Source organism: Carlito syrichta, unplaced genomic scaffold (assembly GCF_000164805.1).
Source record: "Carlito syrichta isolate Samal-C Ts95f unplaced genomic scaffold, Tarsius_syrichta-2.0.1 Scaffold314713, whole genome shotgun sequence".
In the NCBI taxonomy this organism is placed as follows: domain Eukaryota; kingdom Metazoa; phylum Chordata; class Mammalia; order Primates; family Tarsiidae; genus Carlito; species Carlito syrichta.
In genome coordinates, this window is record NW_007258809.1 from 1,086,020 (window position 1) to 1,104,993 (window position 18,974).

The following is an 18,974-nucleotide window of genomic DNA, read 5'->3' on the forward strand; positions in this document are numbered from 1 at the left end:
GCGGAGGAGGGCCTGGAGGAGGCGGGCGCCCCCTGCTGCCCCGGGAGTCCCTGCAGGCTCCCAGCCCGGAGCACCGAGGCCCCTGCGTCTTTCCCAGGCTGCTAATGAATGAGCCCAGGGCCCCCGCGGAGGCATCCAAGGCGCCGTGAGGGCCCCCGCTCTGGTTGTGAATTGCCAGGTGCCTGGCTGAAAGCGCTTCGCAAGCTGTTTGGGAGCGAGAGGCGGAGAAGTTTGGCCGCTTCGGAATGGGCTGGGCGCAGTCACCTTGGCGTGGGGAGAGAACCGTGGTCGGGCGGCTGGGGGGCGAGGGCCGCTCGCCTTTGAGGCCGGAGTGGATGAATGGGGGGGAGTGGCTTTCCGAGTCAAGCGTTTAGAGGAAAATTACCAAGTGTCAGAGGAGAATGAGAGCACATGCCAGGCAGCCCTGAGGGGCCAAGTGCGGAGGCCTCTTTTGGAGTGCCTGAAATGTCTGGCTTCAGGACCCTGGATTCTTTGGATGATGCCATTTCCTGGCTTCTGCCGAGCTGTAATCAAGGCTCAGATCCCCGCACCGGCTGTGGGCCTGGATCTTCACCGATGGGACTTCAAGATTATAATGGCTTTATCCCACACAATAGACAATCGTTTCTGGATGCATCGACTTTCTGGATGCATCGACTTTCTTGGACCGGCCTTGAAACCGCTCTTACTCTTCCTGCAGAATGGGGACAAGAATACAAACCTTTCGGAGATGAGGACATTAGAGATAGTGTTTTTATTTTTATTTTTGAATCAAGACCGCACTCTCTTGCCCAGGCTGGAGGGCCGTATCACAATCATGGCTCACCGCAGCCTCGACCTTCTGGGCTTCAGTGATTCTTCTGTTTCAAGCTCCCAGGTAGCTGGGAATTATAGACATGTGCCACCACACCCAGCTAATTTTTTTTTTTTCTTGAAGGAGAGGTCTCACTATGTTGCATAGGCTGGTCTCAAACTCCTGGGCTTAAGCAATCCTCCCACCTTGGCTTCCCAAACTGCAGGGATTATAGGCATGAGCCACTGTGCCTGGCCTGAGATAGTGTTTTTAAAGTGCTTGGTATGATACAACTTGTAGTTGGTGTTTAATAAGTGGTATCTATTCAAAGTACTTATGAATAAAACCATGGCATCATGCAATCCAGGCTGGAATCCTGCTGAAACACAGAGGTGGTCTTTGTCCGTGAGGCATCACAGAGAGTTGGTTACACCTGCTTTCTCTCCAGCAAGCAAACCTGTTATCCTCAGCAGCCCAAGACCATCCTTGCTGTCAGACTTTGCTCTACACATCCTGAGCCCAGAACCTATTTTAGTTTCCATGAGGAGACACTGTGGGATGGAGAAGGCAACACAATTTGGCTGCAGAAGGAAGAACAGAGGATTAAAGATGTAACACATGTGAGTCTGGGCCAAGAGCCAGGTGCCAAGACAGGATTAAATGTACCAGGCTTTTATTGGGGGAAATGTTTGAGGGAGGAAGTGGGGAAGGTGATGGACTAGGCTGAGGAAGCCATCAGACCGTGGGGCAAGTCTGACCTGAGTGAAGCAAAGAGAGAGGAAAGGTGGTTGGAAATGTCCCAGGCTGCATGCAGTTTATGAAACATTCAGCTAGGGGATCAAGGACAAGTCAGCTACTGGATAGGAATGAACGTGGCTTAGTATCTCTGTCATGCCCAGTTGTTGGTGCATGGCCTCCCTGCAAACACAGTGATGGATTTCAGAGCCCAGCAGTTGGGGCCTGTGGTCAGTTACAATCTTGCGACTGAGGGTCTTCCGGGCACATTCTCATGGCAACCACAATATATGTTTGTAAGATGTTCTGCCAAAGCAAAAGATTGTGGTAGATAGCAAAAACAAAACCAAACAACAGGAGCCCATGGATTCCGCCCTGCCTGTATACATGCTCCTTTGCAATGTGATTTTGCTATTCCTTCCATCAAAAGATGAGTCCCTTTCTCTACTCCTTGAATCTGGTCTTGACCACGTGAACTGCTTTGGCCGCTGGAACATTGACAAGCATGGCACAACAGAGGCTTGAAAAGACTTGCCCTCTTTTGTTGCGTTTGGAACCCTGTGACCTCTGTGTATCAGGCCTGGGCCTGTCTTCTGGAAGGTGAGAGACAAAAAGCAGCAGATACCAACCACCTTTTATCACCAGACACGTGAGTGAGGCCGTTCTAGACCATTCCACCCAGCCCACCAGCCAAGCTGTCAGTGACTACAGAGACCAACCAAGCCACACTAGGCCCAAAACAACTGTGAGATAAACCCATAGTATTGTGAAAAATAATAAATATGTGTTGTTTTAATTCACTCAGCTGTGGGCTAGCATGTTATGTAGCAAAAGCTAGCTGACATAATTTGTGTTTTATAGATGGAAGAACTGGCACCTGGGGACATAATAAGGTGTTCATCAGTCTTCCTCAGAGTCTTCCACACCAACCTGGGCTTGGCCAGAGGCTCTGAGTTGGGGATAACTTTTGTGTTATTTACCTAGACCCTGGAGATTGGGACCCCAACTTGACCCTTAATAAACCTTTTTTTTTTTTTTTTTTTTTTTGAGTCAGAGTCTCACTCTGTTGTCCAGGCTGGAGAGCAGTGCACACTCACGGCCACCGCAGCCTTGACTTGCTGGGCTCAGGTGATCCTTCTGCCTCAACCTTCTAAGTAGCTGAAAGTACAAGTGTGTACCACCATGCCTGGCTAAATTTTTATTTATTTACTGTAGAGAAGAGGTCCTGCCAAGTTGCCCAGGCTGGTCTTGAATTCCTGAGCTCAGGCAATCCTCTCGCCTCTGCCGCCCAAAGTGCTGAGATTATGGGCATGAGCCACTGCACCTGGCAATAAACCTCTTTTGATGAATGATGCTAAGGTGTTAGGAGGCCTTTCTATGATATTGATGCTAAGGTGTTAGGAGGCCTTTCTATGATATTGAAACCACTTGGACACAAGTCAAGAAATTTCCCATCTTCAAAACATGGAGGATGAGGGACAGGCATTTCCCCTAATTAGGTGAAAACCTCCTGCAGGCAGAGGGTGAAATTTATATTCTGTTTTTTTCTGTTCTCCTTCACAACTGTGCTAGCTGTCATTCATTCATTCAACAAATACTTATTGAGTATGCCAAGAACAAAGCAAACAAAGATCCCTGCCCTCATGGAGTTTACAGTCTAAAAGGGAAGCAGAAAATAAATGGGATAAATAAATAAAACATATAGTATATTGGATAATGATAAGTGCTAAGAATTAAAAGTAAAGGGGGAAACAGGAGAGAAAGCACTGGGCAGGGACTGTTGACATCTTGGATAGAGTCTCGCTTACAAGGTGACATCTGATTAGAGACTAAAGTGGAAGCATGAGCCACGGGGGTGTCCGTGGGAAGAGCTCCCCCTACCCTACCCCATGAGACTAGTGACCCTGAGGTCAGACTCTGGTGGAGTGTTCCAGGACCTCCAGGAGGCCAGAGAGGCGGGAGCGTGAACAAGGGGAAGAGTTAGTCAGAGATGAGTTCAGAGGGGTCGTTGGGGGGAGCATATCACAGGGCATCCTGCAGATCAAAGCTGGGACTTGGACTGAAATGAGGAGCCATTTGGGACTTCGGAGCAGAGCAGTGACATGATCTGACAGCATTTTAACAGAATTCCTCTGGCAGCTGTGTTAAAAATAGCCTAAAAGGAGGCAAGGGCAGAATGAGGAAGACCAGTTAGGAGGTTACTGCAATAACCATGGACTTGCTTTGAATTGAAATGACAGTAGCGGTGTCTAGCCGAGGGCCAGTGTGAGAAGGACACTCAGTCACCATTTGTTGGGGGAAAATATTGAATTGTGTCTTTTCGCCAGCATTATAGTGCCTGAAAGAACAGCCAATGGGACATTGCTTCTTGACCTGAACAAGTTCTGCTTTGATGAGGACAGCGAGGCACCAAACAACAGATTCAACTTCACCACGCCATCTGGAGTGGGAAGCAGTGGCAGATTTTTACAGGATCCAGCTGGCTCTGGGAAAATTGTGGTCAGTTAATGGTCATTGCATCATTCAAAGGGCATCGGGAACTGGTCCAACAGGCATAGTGCTTTTGCTGTCCCGTAGAGAGCAATTTCCAAGGTAATCCCTCCTCTCGGGGCGACTGTAACTGACGGACTTAACAGTGAAGCTATGTCCCGGCTTGTTCCTCATTTTACCCAGGTTCCGGGAATCGGCGGTCATGCATAGTTATGTCTGGGGAGCTCCGCACCGAAGTCTTCCTTGCGTAGTGTGCAGCTTGCGGGCCTGCTTAGTGTGCCTGTACAGACACATCCATGCCCCCTGCACTCAAGCACTTTTGTTTATTTGAATGCCCATTCCTGGCCCACAGAGTAGCAAGGTGAGAGGTAGCCGGCCCTGGGTCTTGAGTGGGACTGGATACATTTCACACTGTAGAATCTCTGGGGACCCAGAGGAGAATGAGACTGTGAGGATGTGTAGGGCTCCTCCCCAACAATTTCCAGGGGGCAAAAGCAACACTGGAAGAAAGATAGGTATAAAAGCTGTGAGAGGCCTTTGCTTGCAGGGCGACTGTTGGGGGACAGTGGGAAAGGCAAAGAGAAACATGGAAGGGCAGGGAAGGGAGGGGATTGGGGTCTTGGGGAGCTCGCATCAGAGATCAAGCCTTGGGGAGTGGAGCAAGCAGCCCTCTAACCTTCCCTTCACCCACCTCCTTCTCCACTTCCCATCTTAAGTCCTTCTTCCGACTCCAAGAAAATCTCACTAACATTATTCATGGTGTCATCTAAAAAATAACTTCCATTATTTTTGTTTAGGTAATTAATACATGATCAATGTAGAAAATGTAGAAAGTACAGAAAAACATCACCATTCACTGATAACCACTGTTAATATTTTGATATAGTTCCCTCATCTTCTTTCTAGTATATATTTTATACATATATGCATAAGTCTTTAAAATACAGTAGTCCCCCATAGCCACAGGGGATATATTCCAAGACTCCCAGTGGAGGCCTCAAGCCATGGGTAGTTCCAAGCCCTATATATGCTATGTATTTTCCTATACGTCCATACTGATAAGTTTAATTTATAAATTAGGCACAGTAAGAGGTTCACAATAATAGTCAATAACAAAATAGACAAATTATTACAAGACACTGTAATAAAAGTTATGTGAAACTGGACATGATGGTGCACACCTATAGTCCCAGCTATTTGGGAGACTGAAGCAGAAGGATTGCTTGAGGCCAAAAGTTCGAGGCTGCAGTGAGCTATGATCACACCTGTGAATAGCTACTACATTCTAGCCTGGATAACACAGCAAGACTCTGTCTCAAAAAAAAATTTTTTTAAAAATATATATGAATGTAGTTTATCTCAAAATATGTTATTGTGCTATACTCGTCTGTTTTCAGACTCTGGTTGGCAGCAGGTAACTGAAACCACAGGAAGCAAAACCACAGATAGTAAGGGAAGACTACTACAAAGAAAAAATAATCCCTTCATGGACGATTCAGGATCGTGCTTTTCTGCAACTGATCTAAAGTTGTGAGCCTATGCCGTTGAGCAGTAGTGCTTGATGAACATCTTTGTACATAGATTCTGTCTCCTGTAAATTCTTCTAATAAGTTCTCTAGCAGTGAACAAAAAATGGTTATAACTTTTTAATGCTCTCCATTTTTATTGGCAAAATGCTTTCCAGAAAGATTTGGCCAATGTACATATCCACTAGCAGTATATGAAAATGTCTTTGTCAGCCCAATACATAGAATTGTTGACTCTGTAATCTACTATCTCCATTTCAATCCAGCTGGTTGGTGATCTGGATTATGAAAATCCCAATAACCTAGCAGCTGGCAACAGATACACGGTGATAACCCAGGTGCAAGATGTTGCTCCTCCTTACTATAAAGGCAAGTATAATTTTGGTTTCTTTCATGAGCATCTTCCTTGAGCAGAGACTAAATTATGCCAGGCCATACTAGATACGGTGCTAGGTCTCCCATCCCACTAGCCCTGCTTTAACGCAGGGCTTTCCTCTCTTCTGGCTGAATTATAACATGTGAGGGTCTTTGAAGAGTCTCTCTGCCTTCAGTCTTGCCCCTTTCCAAGGCATCCTCCATATCTCTGACAGTGATTTTTCAGGAAATGCAAATGCCATCATATCATTTCCTTGTCTAAAGCCTGTAGCTGTCAAGTTCAAGTTCAAACTCTTTGGCTTGGCGTACAAGGATTTTAATCATCTGGCCACAGCTTAACTCTCCAGTTTTGCCTCCAAGCCCTCTTTTCTTCCAACTAGGCCAACTGTTTGCAGTTTTCCTGGGTGAATTACGCAGTTTTGTACCTTAATATTTTTGCAAATATCTAGAACAGCCTCCCCACCCCCACCAAACGCGCCCCTGCCTTGTTTGTAGGGCTCAGTTTGTGCTTCCTCCTAGAAGCCTCTGGTTCCCTTAGACCCATATGTGCATGTGCTTATCGAAGGGTGACTACCCTTAGCATCTGGAAGGCAGGAGCTGCCAGGTCTTACATACCTGGTATCCCTATACACACAGCCTGTACTTGGAAGATTCGTTAAGGAGGTTGAAAAAATAAACGAAGGAGTAACGATTTGTGACTAAACATGTTTCTATTTCCATTTTTAGATAGCATCTACATTCATATCCTGACAAGCCCCGAGAATGAGTTTCCTCTTACTTTTGATAGGCCATCCTACGTATTTGATGTGTCAGAAACAAGACCCGGTAAGTAACAGGCAAGACACAGACCACAGTGCCCTTAATGGACTCCCACCAAATGCATGTCCTGCAACAGGGAGAACTCCCTGGGAGAGGGCTGGGTGGTGTTCTGCACAGCAGTTCTCACAGCTGATTCGTCTTATTTCTTTTAAGTTTTCCTTACTGCTGAGAAGCCCTCCCGTGAAAGCTGGATTTTGAAAACTAGATTAACCTGTGTTTCTCAGAAGCCTCTGATTGCTTCCTTGTCTGTTTGCCTGATTCTGCTAATCCTCCCTTTTTGTAGTCCAAGTTTTCTCTTGTTTTCACTGTGATTTTTATCCAGCTCATTCAGATAATTGAAATTTTAAAATAGAGAAAAGGTTTCCCATTCCTGTATTTCCTTCATAAAAAACAAAATACAGACATTCTCTCTATGTCCCACCAGGACTTGCTGGAAGACTTTTTTTCTGCCCTTTGTAACACCTTGATTTTTGCAAACTCTTCCCCCTTTAAAGAAAAGTCCTGCTTCCAGCTTCATGTCTCCCTATCTCTCCCAGTGTGAAGATAATACTGTTAACTCTCTAGCTTAATAAGTAATAGACATCCCACAACTTTTGATCTTTTTTTCTTTGAGTTGGGAGTCTCACTCTGTCACCCAGACTGGAGTGCGGTGGCCGGGAGCGGGCTCGACCTGCTGGGCTCCGGCGATCCTTCTGCCTCAGCCTTCCAAGTAGCTGGAACTACAGGCGCGCGCTACTACGCCTGGCTCATTTTGATTTTATTGTAGAGATGAGGTCTCGCCAAGTTGCCCAGGCGGGTCTCGAACCCGCGGACTCAGGCAATCCACTCACCTCAGCCTGCCAAAGGCACGGGATTATAGGCTGAGCCACGGAGCCCGGCAGCTTTTGATCTTTAGATCATAAATACTTCTTCCATAGTAAACAGCAACAACAACAAAAGTAAAACCAAAACCCTCCCTCTGAAAGGATTCCCTCTCCATTTTATCCTCTACGCTGGTTTCTATTTCCTGACATCAAATTTTGAAACAAAACACAAAATGAAGGTCCAAGGAAAATGCTTTTAATTTTTTATACCTGATGCCATGAATAACAAATTCAACTGGAACAGTCTATGAATACACAGATCTTACTGCGATTACTTTCTTTTTCTTTCTTTCTTTTTTTGGAGTTGTAGTCTCACTCTCTCACCCAGGCAGGGATGAAGTGGCATGCTTATAGCCACCACAGCTACCATTACTTTCGGTCCCCTACTTTGGGTCATGCACTTAGTACTGGGGCTACAGAAGTGAATAAGAGAAGGCTCCTGCCCTCAGAGTATAATTCATGAGAATGAACTCCTATAAAACAAACAAGCCAGACTCTAGCAACTCTACCAACAATCTTTGAAAAATAAGCAAAATATGCCCAACTAAATGTCTTAGAGTGTTGCCAGGCCCATGCCGGCCGAGGTTTAGGCTGACATGGCGGCTCTGGTGGAGCTCAGAGGGCGCCCGGGCAGTGCCTCCAAGCCGGCGAGTTGCTTTGCTGTCCACTGTCTTGAACCAGACTCAGAAATGGCTTCTTCCCAGCCCTGTTTAAAAGCTTTTTGGTGGGCCCTCTTTCAAGGATGTACACAGTACCTTACTCCTGAAACTTGAGAAGTCTTGTCTTCCGGCTGCTCAGGGTTCCTCTGCCCAAGACCCTGCTTTAGAGAGAGTCCGTGGAGCAGCCACAGATCCCGCACTCCATTCTTCCAGGAGTTTGTCTTTCCTCTCGTGCCCCATAGGTACCAAGAGACTGTTTACCTCCCACAATCTTTGGGCTTGAAGTTACATTAAACTGGAGTTATTTGAAAGAAAAAAAAAGAAAAATAAGCAAAATGGAAGAGCATTTAAAAATCTATACTCTGTAATCATCAGTTGCTGAATTCTTTTTTTTTTTTGAGTTGGAGTTTCACTCATGGCCACAGCAGCTTCGACCTGCTGGGCTTAGGTGATCCTTCTACCTCAGCCTTCCGAGTAGCTGGAACTACAGGCATGCACCACCATGCCTGACTAATTTTTTTTAATTTATTGTAGAGACGAGGTTTCAAGTTGTCCAAGCTGGTCTCGAACTCCTGGGCTCAGGCAATCCTCTTGCCTTGGCCTCCTAAAGTGCTGGGATTACAGGCTTGAGTCACCGCCAACTAAATTCTTTAAAGATTGTTTTGTTGTTTTGTTTTTTTTGAGTTGGAGTCTCACTCTGTCTTCCGGGCAGGAGTGCAGTGGCACACTCATGGCCATCCCAGCATCGACTTGCTAGCCTCCAGCAATCCTTCCGCCTCAGCCTTCCAAGTAGCTGGAACTACAGACGCGCGCTACCATGCCTGGCTAATTTTTGACTTATTGTAGAGACGAGGTCTCGCCAAGTTGCCCAGGCTGGTCTCGAACCCACGGGCTCAGGCAATCCACTCGCCTAGGCCTCCCAAAGTGTTGGGAATACAGGCTGAGCCACCAAGCCTGGCCGGTTGTTTATTTTTATAAGAGCAATTTGTGCTCATTGCAAAAAAACTGAAAAAGAGAAGAAACTTTTAGAAAAGAGAAGAAACACCACTGCAAAAAGACATATGTGTAAGGACGGATGTTCTGTACACTGTTGATTATGATGGCAAAATGGTCAGTGTTCTTGGAGTCTATAAAAACGGGAGGTGTCCTTTATACCTCTCAGTACTGTTTGGATTCAAGGTCTAGTTACCTAGTGGGTGCTCATCAGCATGATTTGAATTGTTTTTTTTTTTTGTCTGAGTCTCACTCTGTCACCCATGTTGGAGTGCAATGACATGCTCACGGCCACCACATCCTCGACCTGCTAGGCTCAGGTGATCTTTCCACCTCAGCCTTCCAAGTAGCTGGAACTACAAGTGCATGTCACCATACCTGGCTAATTTTTTGATTTATTGTAGAGATGAGGTCTCACCATGCTGCCCAGGCTGGCCTTGAACCTGTGGGCTTAGGCAGTTCTCTCACCTCCGCCTCCTAACAGGCTAGGATTACAGATGTGAGTCACCACACCTGGCACATTATTTGATTTTAAAAGAATTGAAGATATAAAACATACAGAGTTTGGCCAGCAAGGAGGCTTCCAGAGTCTTTCTACCCATGACAGGGAGGGCATGTGTTCCTGGATTGTCCTTGCCCACCTTCCCAAAGCAGGACTAATTGCAGGTACTTTATGCTTCCAGCTAGAACCCCCGTGGGACAGGTGCGAGCGACAGATAAAGACTTCCCCCAGAGCAGCACTGTGTACTCCATCTCCGCCGGAGGGGCCAGTCTCCAGTACCCGAGCATATTTTGGATGAATCCCAAGACGGGAGAACTCCAGCTAGTAACTAAAGCGGACTATGAAACAACCCCCATCCATATTCTCAGTATCCAGGCCACCAACAACGAGGACACCAGCTCAGTCACTGTGAGTGGGGCAGCTCGATATACTCCCACGAATCCCACTTGTTGGCTTCGGGTCTCTGGTACCTCTAGGGTGTGGCTGTGGCACTGAGGACACTTCCCAGGACACATCCTGCAGATGGGATGAGAAACGAGCAGTGGTGCCCAGGAAATAAACATGTGTGTCTTTCTTTGAGGCCCAAGTTTTGTGGGTGACTAAGTAGCACTGAGACTGGTGTCCAGATATTGGAAGACCTGCTGAACCCGCAAAACACTTTGTGGGACAAGGTCTCTCCCATGGCCCTTTAAAACTCACTTTGTGGCTGGGCAAGGTGGCTAATGCCTGTAATCCCGGCATTTTGGGAGGCTGAAGCAGGAGGATCACATGAGCCCCAGAGTTTGAGGCCAGCCTAGACAACATAGCAAGATCTCATCTTTACAGGAGTGCAGTGGCACAATCATAGCTCACCACATCCTCGACCTCTTGGGCTCAGGTAATCCTTCTGCCTCAGCCTCCCAAGTAGCTGAGGCCACAGGCATACACCACCAAACCTGGCTAATTTTTTATAGACACAAGGTCTTGCAATGTTGCCCAGGCTGGTCTCAAACTCCTGGGCTCAAGCAATCCTCTCGCCTCAGCCTCCCAACATGCTGAGATTATAGGTGTGAGCCACCATGCCTGGCTGGGGTAGATCTTAAAATGATGCTGTGTTCCCATTCTGCTTCCCAGACTTTGGTGCTGAGAATCTTGTTGAATCCAGATTCTGAGTCAGTAGGTCTGGGGCCTGAAATTCTGCATTTCTACTGTGCTTCCCAGCAGTGCCAGCGCTGCTGGTCCCCAGCCACACTTTGAGTATCAAGGGTCTAATAAATCTGTGTTGTCAGTGGCTAGGATTATCTGAGGGCAACATGATGGCCACAAAGACCGAACACTTCCTTGGTCTTTCCCATTAGTAAAGTGAAAACGTGTGAAGGCAAAATGAGCTCCCAGCAGCAGCAGGCAGCCCTGTGTGATACAGACAATGATTGGCTCAGAGTCAGGAGACCGAGTTCATTTCTCAACTTTGATCCCAATTTTCCGAGGGAGTCTAGCAACGCTTATCTCTGTGTCCCTATTTCTCTATCTCTCAAACAGAGAGTCACCTGATAAGCCAATGCCTGAATAGTCTGGTTCCTCTGATGACTTGCTTTGAATTAATGGGCTGATGTTTTTAATGATGTGTGAGCCTCCGCATTGCTAGCCGAGGAAAGTTGGAGATAATTGCAGTGTTTGTTAGGCTGGGGGTTTTTTGAGAAAAATGAATGGACTCCACTTTGGGAGCTAACTAGAGTGAACATTTCAATTTATTCCCGGGCTCAGAAATAGCTGAAATTCCCAAATTTCAAAGGTAGAATGAATACGACTCAAAATTCATAAGCTTTTAAAAAGGGTGATAAACTAAATGATCACACAAGTCCCTTTCAGGGCTGACATTCTATGATTCTGTGCTGGCAGGCATCCCAGGCTATCTTCCAATTCATCAGGTATAAAAGACAGCGATGAAAGAGACTGGGCTGGCCCCTGCACGGGCAGGTTAGCCCCAGGGCTTAGCACGATGCTAATAGCCCAGGTTACAGATGAGATCCCAGTTTAACCAGGCCGGCTTGTTCTGTCCCAGTGGCTCTTAACCCTGGCTGCTTATTAGAATCAGCTGGGGAACGTTTAAAAGAAAAAAAAAAGTGCCCTGGGCCCCGCCCTCCAGGGAGTCCAATCCCTCAGTCAGAAGTGGGCCTGAGAGAGTGGAGACATGGTTGAGAAGCATTGCTGTATATGCCACAATTAAAAAACTTCCTGTTCATAAGGGGCAGCCAGCAAGGACGTACATGGGGTCACTGTAAATCCACACCATTACTGGAAAAACAAGTTGGCATCCTTTGTGGGTGAACCCATGAATCCTAGATGCATTAGTGTGGGGTATATGAGTCTACACATATACTACACACACATACACACACACACACACACACACACACACACACACACACACACACACACACACTAAACAAGTTACTAGAATAGGATTTGGAGGACAGACCTGCATACTCACCAGTTGAATGGTCTGCTACTCACCAGCTGAATGGTCTTAGGTCAATTACCTGATCTCTCTAAACCTCCATTTCCTTTTCTATAAATTGGGAATAATCACGTTATCTACCTCCTGTGAGGTTAAATGAGCTAATCCAGGGAAAGTACCTGCCCACATTAAGCACTCAACAAGATTTAGCTATTAAGAACGACCACCTTCTTGCTGTTCTAGGTCACTGTGAATATCCTTGAAGAAAATGACGAAAAGCCAATTTGTACCCCAAACTTGTATTTCCTGACCATCCCAGTGGATCTGAAAGTTGGCACAAATATTCAAAACTTCAAGCTGACGTGTACTGACCTTGATTCCAGCCCCAGATCTTTTCGTTATTCTATTGGCCCAGGTACAGTACTTGGGTTGACAGCCACGAGGCTTCCATAGTTGTCTAGAGAAGATGGAGTGGGGGGTCTGTGCTCACACACTGAGCACAAGGGGAGCAGGAGTTGGGGAGGGGGTACTTTTTTTTAGATGGGGTCTCGCTATGTTTCCCAGGCTAGTCTTGAACTCCTGGGCTCAAGCGATCCTCCTGCCTCGGCCTCCCAGTTAGCTGGGACTACCGTGCCTGGCTTATGGGGGAGGGTCTTTTGAATGAGGAAAGCAGAGATGAGGTGTCTATGTGGAACCAGTTCTTCCCAGTGCTCCTCTTGGCTTCCCCTGCCCACCTGACTCCTCCCAGAGCCCCCATATGTGGCTGCTTAGAGGCCCCAAAAAGGGTGATCTCATTGATGGTGAACCCCACCCCCTCCAATTCCTGCCTGTAATATGGATCATCAATCATATTCGTGTAATTAGAAAAAAATGTAGTCCAATTTTTCAACCACCACTTTTCCTGAAAGCTTGTAGTGGGGGCAGGGACTCCCAGGCCTCTCTCTGGATAATAATAGATTAAATAGATTAAATGCATTTTGAAACGTGTCCTCAGGAATTCTCTTCTGCTCCATTCATTCTCTCTCTTTAAAAATATACCATTGTAGAGAAAAAAGAGCACCCCTCAATGGAAATTAGACCAAAATAGCTCATCTAATGAAGTGCCGGGGCCAGGGATTTAAACCCAAACAAGCAGAACAATTCCACGTGAAAGAGTAAAATCCATCTCTGCTGCCTGCTGAGCCCTTGGCAGAGCAGGAACTCGAACAGTAGGAAGCCTCTTGAGCCGGCTGTGTCACAAAACCCAGGGGCAGAGACTGCCCTGAGACTGCAGTTGCTGAAGATGGAAATAATCCATATGAGAACCCCAAGGCCTTGAGGGAGCACTTTGCTGCTAAGGGAGCAAAAATTGCATCATCTCCTGTTCCATTTACTGGTGTTCAGTCAGTAATGAGTTTGGAGCCAGTGGAGGAGGGAGCAAGCATGCCTGGGCTGGCAGCCTCTCTGCCCCAGGCTCTCTGAGCTGAGCCGTGAGCCCGGTGAGCCCCGACAGAGCAGTGCGTGTTTCAGGGTGGGTCCAGGGGGACCCGGGGCTGCAATCCCTGCAAAACCAGGAGGCACTTTCCTTTGGGGGGGAACTCCAGAGTCATCTGTAACCAGCGTGACCAGCCAGGTCCCGTGAAAGGCATGAGGTGAACTTGGCCCATTGCTAGGGATGTGACCTGTTCTACCCGCTTGCCGCCCACTCATTTGTCTGTGTGTGAGTTACACATGTTGTTACCAACTAAATGCCAGTGATAAACAGGAAGGGGCTGCACCAAGATTATGGAGTCGGCGGGCACGGTGGCTCACGCCTGTAATCCCAGTGCTTTGGGAAGTCGAGGCAGGAGGATCGCTTGAGTTCGGGAGTTCAAGACCAGCCTAGGCAACATAGCAAGACCTCGCCTCTATTTTTAAAAAATGATAATAAAAATATGTAAAAGAGATTTGGAGTCCCTGTCTGGTGCTCGATAAGACGGCACCTAGGATAGGTGTGCTGTGTCCCTTTCTACTCAACCTTGTTTGCAACCTGGCTGTAAGAGCATCTCTGTACCAGTGAAGGCCTGTAACATAGCTCTACCCTAGCTCTGCTACATCAGCAACACAGTCTATACCTGAGGTGTGGACATTTGAGAAAAAGATCGAATGCAGTTTTCTTCTGAACTTCATTTCTCACTCTCTTTTTTTCCTTTCACCAACACCCCTCCATTATTTAGGCAACATCAACAGTCATTTCACCTTCTCTCCCAATGCTGGATCCAACGTCACACGCCTGTTGCTTGCGTCTCGCTTTGACTATGCTGGTGGGCTTGATAAGATCTGGGACTACAAACTGCTTGTCTACATAACTGATGACAACTTGCTGTCCGGCAGGAAGAAAGCTGAGGCCCTTGTTGAAACAGGAACAGTGACACTGAGTATTAAAGTCATTCCCCACCCAACCACAATCATCACCACAACCTCCAGGGTAAGGGCTTTGGGACCTGGGATCCCCAGTCACATTCTCTTGGGATTTGTGTTGATGGAGCCCTTTGACCCAGGAGAAATGTGGGATGGACTGACAAGGGTTAAGGTGTTAGGATGTTGCCGACAAGGGTTAAGGTGTTAGGATGGTGATCTTGGACTGGATTGGAGTAGCCACTGGGTGATAAGGATCTAGGTGAGTCCTTGGACTTGTGAAACCATGTACTTTTCCCATTCTGGTAAAGAAGAATATGTGTTTGTGTAGGGACCTGTGAGAGATCAGACATAAACCACCTCTGTGGCTTGTGGCACAGGAGCTAGTGGCTACCTTTACTCCCCTCTCTGCTTCCTCTAAGAACCATTGCCAGCTGATGCCCAAGAGATGGGGAGCTGGCTGCCAGGTTCACTTTTCCACTTCTCTTAAAGAGTCACCCTGTGCTACTCTACCCTAATCACCACTTCCACTCCAAAAAATGCGTCCAAATCTATTAATACCTATAATGTGCCAATTACCTTAGTGAATAAGCTAGGTGCAGTGGCTCATGCCTGTAATCCCAGCACTTTGGGAGACTGAGGTGGGAGAATTGCTTGAGGCCAGGAAGTTCAAGACCAGCCTGTGCAACATAGTGAGACCCTGTCTTCTACAAACAAAGTGAAACAAACAAAAAAACCCACACACACAAGCCTTAGTGAACAAACAAAAATGATCCCTGCTCATGGAGCCTAGAGTATAGGTCAGTGGTTTTCAAAGAATGATCCCCAGACCAATAGCAGCAGCACCACCTGGAAATTTGTTAGAAATGCAAATTCTTAGGCCCGCTATAGATTGTTAAAGTTTCATGCCACTCAACCATGATCATTACCATGACCTCTAGGGAAGGATGCTGGAACCCGGAATGCCCAACTCTATCCCCTGACTCACTGGATCAGAAACTCCGGAGGTGGGGCCCAGCAATCTGTGTTTTTAATAAGCCTTCCAGGGAATTCTGACCTTCACTAAGGTCTGAGAGCTACCGATCTAGAGGGGGAGACAGATTACAAACAGGTACACAGATTAATAAAATAAATACAGATTGTGGAAAATGGTAGGAAGGAAGCAAGCAAGTGCCATAATAGAATCGGTCTAGAGAAGGAAGGAAGAACCTCAGGTTCTGATAACAAGATTATCTCCCCTGCCCCTTGAAGGAACTGGCGTTTATGTTGCCTCTTTGGTCCCCTTTTTTCCTCCTCCTCCTCCTAGTAAAAGCTGCACCCTGGTCAGCAGCCTCACACCTGCAGCATGCCAGAAGAAAGGTAGTCAGCACTGTAGAAAACCACCTACAGAGATAGCCACTTTTTGCTTCTTAGAGTCTTACCCAGAGCTGGTTCATGCTTCTCTCTCCTGTGCTCAAGCCAACATGACTTCTTGAATGGAGGCATATGACCACTCTAAAAATGTCCAGTTGTGGTAGGAGCTAGTAGGTGCCCTGGGAAGGAGTTGCCACCTTTCTTGGGCTTCCAGCATGACCCGATTGTGGCATCTCTGATCCTGAGATCCCCAGAACCGGTTTCTTATCTGTCTCCAGCTCTAGGAAGCAGATGCTGAACTCGAGGCTTGGCTGTGATATCAGCCCACTCATCTGGCAGTGACAGCTTGTAGTCGAGAGAACACTGAAAAGCCTACAAGGTGTTAAAAAAACAACTTTCATGGCTCATGCCTCCTCAGTGAGAGACAATGGCTATATTAGTCCCTGGGTTATGCCCAGATATGGCCGGAAGAAAGCCAATGAACTTTTTTAGCTTTTGGAAAGGGGAAGACAGAATAAAATTAGGTCTGGAGTCGCTTTTCAGTTTCCTGAATCTTCTGGGTCTTGATCTAACGGATATTGGCAAAAACTAGAAATGAGATGATGGGTTGAACAGCAAGAACTGTGAGTACACAGTGTCCAGTGTACAGAGGGAGTACAAAGAGTGGAATAAACTCCCACCACAAGGAGTATGGAAATGTCAAAAATGCCACCACCCTCTACTCACACTGCCCGCTCTCTGTTGTTCAAGCCTAGGATCACCTACCAGGTCCTGAAGAAAAACGTGTATTCTTCTTCAGCGTGGTATGTGCCTTTTGTCGTCTCTTTGGGCTCCATATTGCTTCTGGGCCTCCTGGTGTCCCTGGTTGTTCTGTTGGTCAAAGCCATCTACAGACACTGTTCCTGCAAGACCGAGAAGGACAAGAAACCTCTGTAAGTTGCCAGTGGACTGGGCCCTTTCCTCCACTTCCCTTAGGACATTTTCTGGTGATGTCAGAAGGAAAGATGGAGAATCAGGGATTTTCAACAGGGCAGGGTGCCTGGAGTGAAGGCAGGAAAAAGAGATGGGGGCGGTCCCAGCTCCCCTCTGTCCTGCTGTACCCTCTTTATCACCTGTGGGGCCAGGAAATCATTCCTTAGGCTTTCCCTGGCAACCTACTCTATCCTCTATAGGCTCTTGATAAAACTGGGGCATCAACCTTTTGGTGACCTTAACCTGAACAGAAGCTTCAGAAAAACCCTGTTGTGAGTAGCGATAGAATATTCTGTGCTCCTATTGGCAGAATCTTTAAAGGAGGGGATGGAATTAAAGGAAGCCCAAGAAACCAATAAGGGCATACAACTTTTGGCTCCACAGAGTCAAGTGGATTTTTGTGCAACTAAATAATCTCTTTTTTTTTTTTTTTTTTGCATGTGGATCCACTCTGTCACTCTCAGGACTGTGCATACTCATTCAGGCTTGTTTTCTCTCCTTCCCATGTTCACCTGCTCACTAGTACGTCTTTTATTGTGACCATCTGTGAAGTGTCTTTTACTGGCTGAGGTGAGGTAGTAGAGGGAAGTAGAGAGCTCCAACTGGCCACAAACTTCTCTGAGTCAGGTTTCTTGATTCTCAGTGGCTTTTTGCAACTAGGGTATCACGGTCTTGACCCTGGGTTTTGGAGTTAGACACAGCCTGGGTTTAAATCTCAGCTCTACCATGTTCTGGGGATATGGCTTTGGGAAAGGGATCACCTCCATGAGCTTCTGTTTTTTTAGTGTAAAACTAAACAATGAAATGAGCAAATGCAAACACAGCACTTAGCATGGTTTCTGATTTAGGGCAAATGCTTAAAACACACACACACACACACACACACACACACACACACACACACACACAGTATACAACTCCTTTAGCCAGGAGTGGTGGTATGTGCTTGTAGTTTCAGCTACTTGGAAGGCTAAGACAGAAGGATCACCTGAGCCCAGCAGGTTGAAGCTGTGGTAGCCATAAGCATGCCAGAGCACTCCAGCCTGGGTGACAGAGTGAGACTTCAAATCAAAAGAAAAAAAAAGCCTAATATGGCACAGTCATTACTATTATTATTATTATTATTTTGAGCTGAGGCTCACTCTGTTGCCCAGGTTGGAGTGCAGTGGCATGATCATGACAATCATTGCTCATGGCAGCCTGGATGTCCTGGGCTCGGAAAATCCTTCCACTTCAGCCTCCCCAATAGCTGAAACTACAGGTACACGCCACCACGCCCAGCTAATTTTTAATTTTTTTTTGTAGAGACAAGGTCTTGCTATGTTGCCCACTCTGGTCTCAGACTCCTGAACTCAAGCAATCCACCTGCTTTAACCTTCCAAAGTGCTGGGATTACAGATGTGAGCCATTGTGCCAGGCCCACAGCCATTATTTTAAAATCTGGTTGCATTATCCTTCACAGCTGAGTCCTAGTGAGTTTAGAATTCTAGATTCCAAGTTTAGATCTCTGCCCAAGAATCTTGAGGTGTAGGAACAAACCTCTGAGTTTCGAGATCTCTCAATGGCAAAAAGAAAGAATGATAAGACTCATGTGCCTTTTAAACATATTTTGGAGATTAACTATTAACTATCAAATAATTTAAAATCTATAGATGAAAGATTCTGTATAAAAGTATAAGGTATTAGCATAAAGATGTATATTATCTTTTCCCATGTTTATTGGGGAAGTTTGTTGCTACTGGCAATCTTAACTTCAAGGTAAGAAATCCTTGAACATCTGCTGAAATTAAAGGAGGATTTTTGTTTGAACTCTATTCACAAATTGGTTTAGAAAAAAAGCTGCTCTAGGCTGGGCTTGGTGGCTCCCTTTGGGAGGCCGAGGTGAGTGGATTGTCTCAGCCTGCGGGTTCGAGACCTGCCTGGGCAACTTGGCGAGCCCTTATCTCTACAATAAATCAAAAAATTAGCCGGGCATGGTAGCACGCGCCTGTAGTTCCAGCTACTTGGAAGGCTGAGGTGGAAGGATCGCCGGAGCCCAGCAGTTCGAGGCTGTGGTGGCCGGGAGCGGATACTGCACTCCA

The 18,974-nt window shown here is 46.7% G+C and overlaps 1 protein-coding gene across 1 annotated transcript in view; it reads left to right on the forward strand.

The window, feature by feature from the left end:
• Positions 1-18,974, forward strand: part of CDHR3 (cadherin related family member 3) — a 90,665-nt gene that overhangs the window by 45,815 nt on the left and 25,876 nt on the right. Inside the window, exons 9-15 of the mRNA XM_021719450.1 lie at positions 3,856-4,027; positions 5,811-5,913; positions 6,646-6,744; positions 9,937-10,163; positions 12,436-12,607; positions 14,388-14,638; positions 16,672-16,853. Of these exons, the coding sequence (XP_021575125.1) occupies positions 3,856-4,027; positions 5,811-5,913; positions 6,646-6,744; positions 9,937-10,163; positions 12,436-12,607; positions 14,388-14,638; positions 16,672-16,853 (1,206 nt within the window). The remainder of the gene's footprint in view (positions 1-3,855; positions 4,028-5,810; positions 5,914-6,645; positions 6,745-9,936; positions 10,164-12,435; positions 12,608-14,387; positions 14,639-16,671; positions 16,854-18,974) is intronic.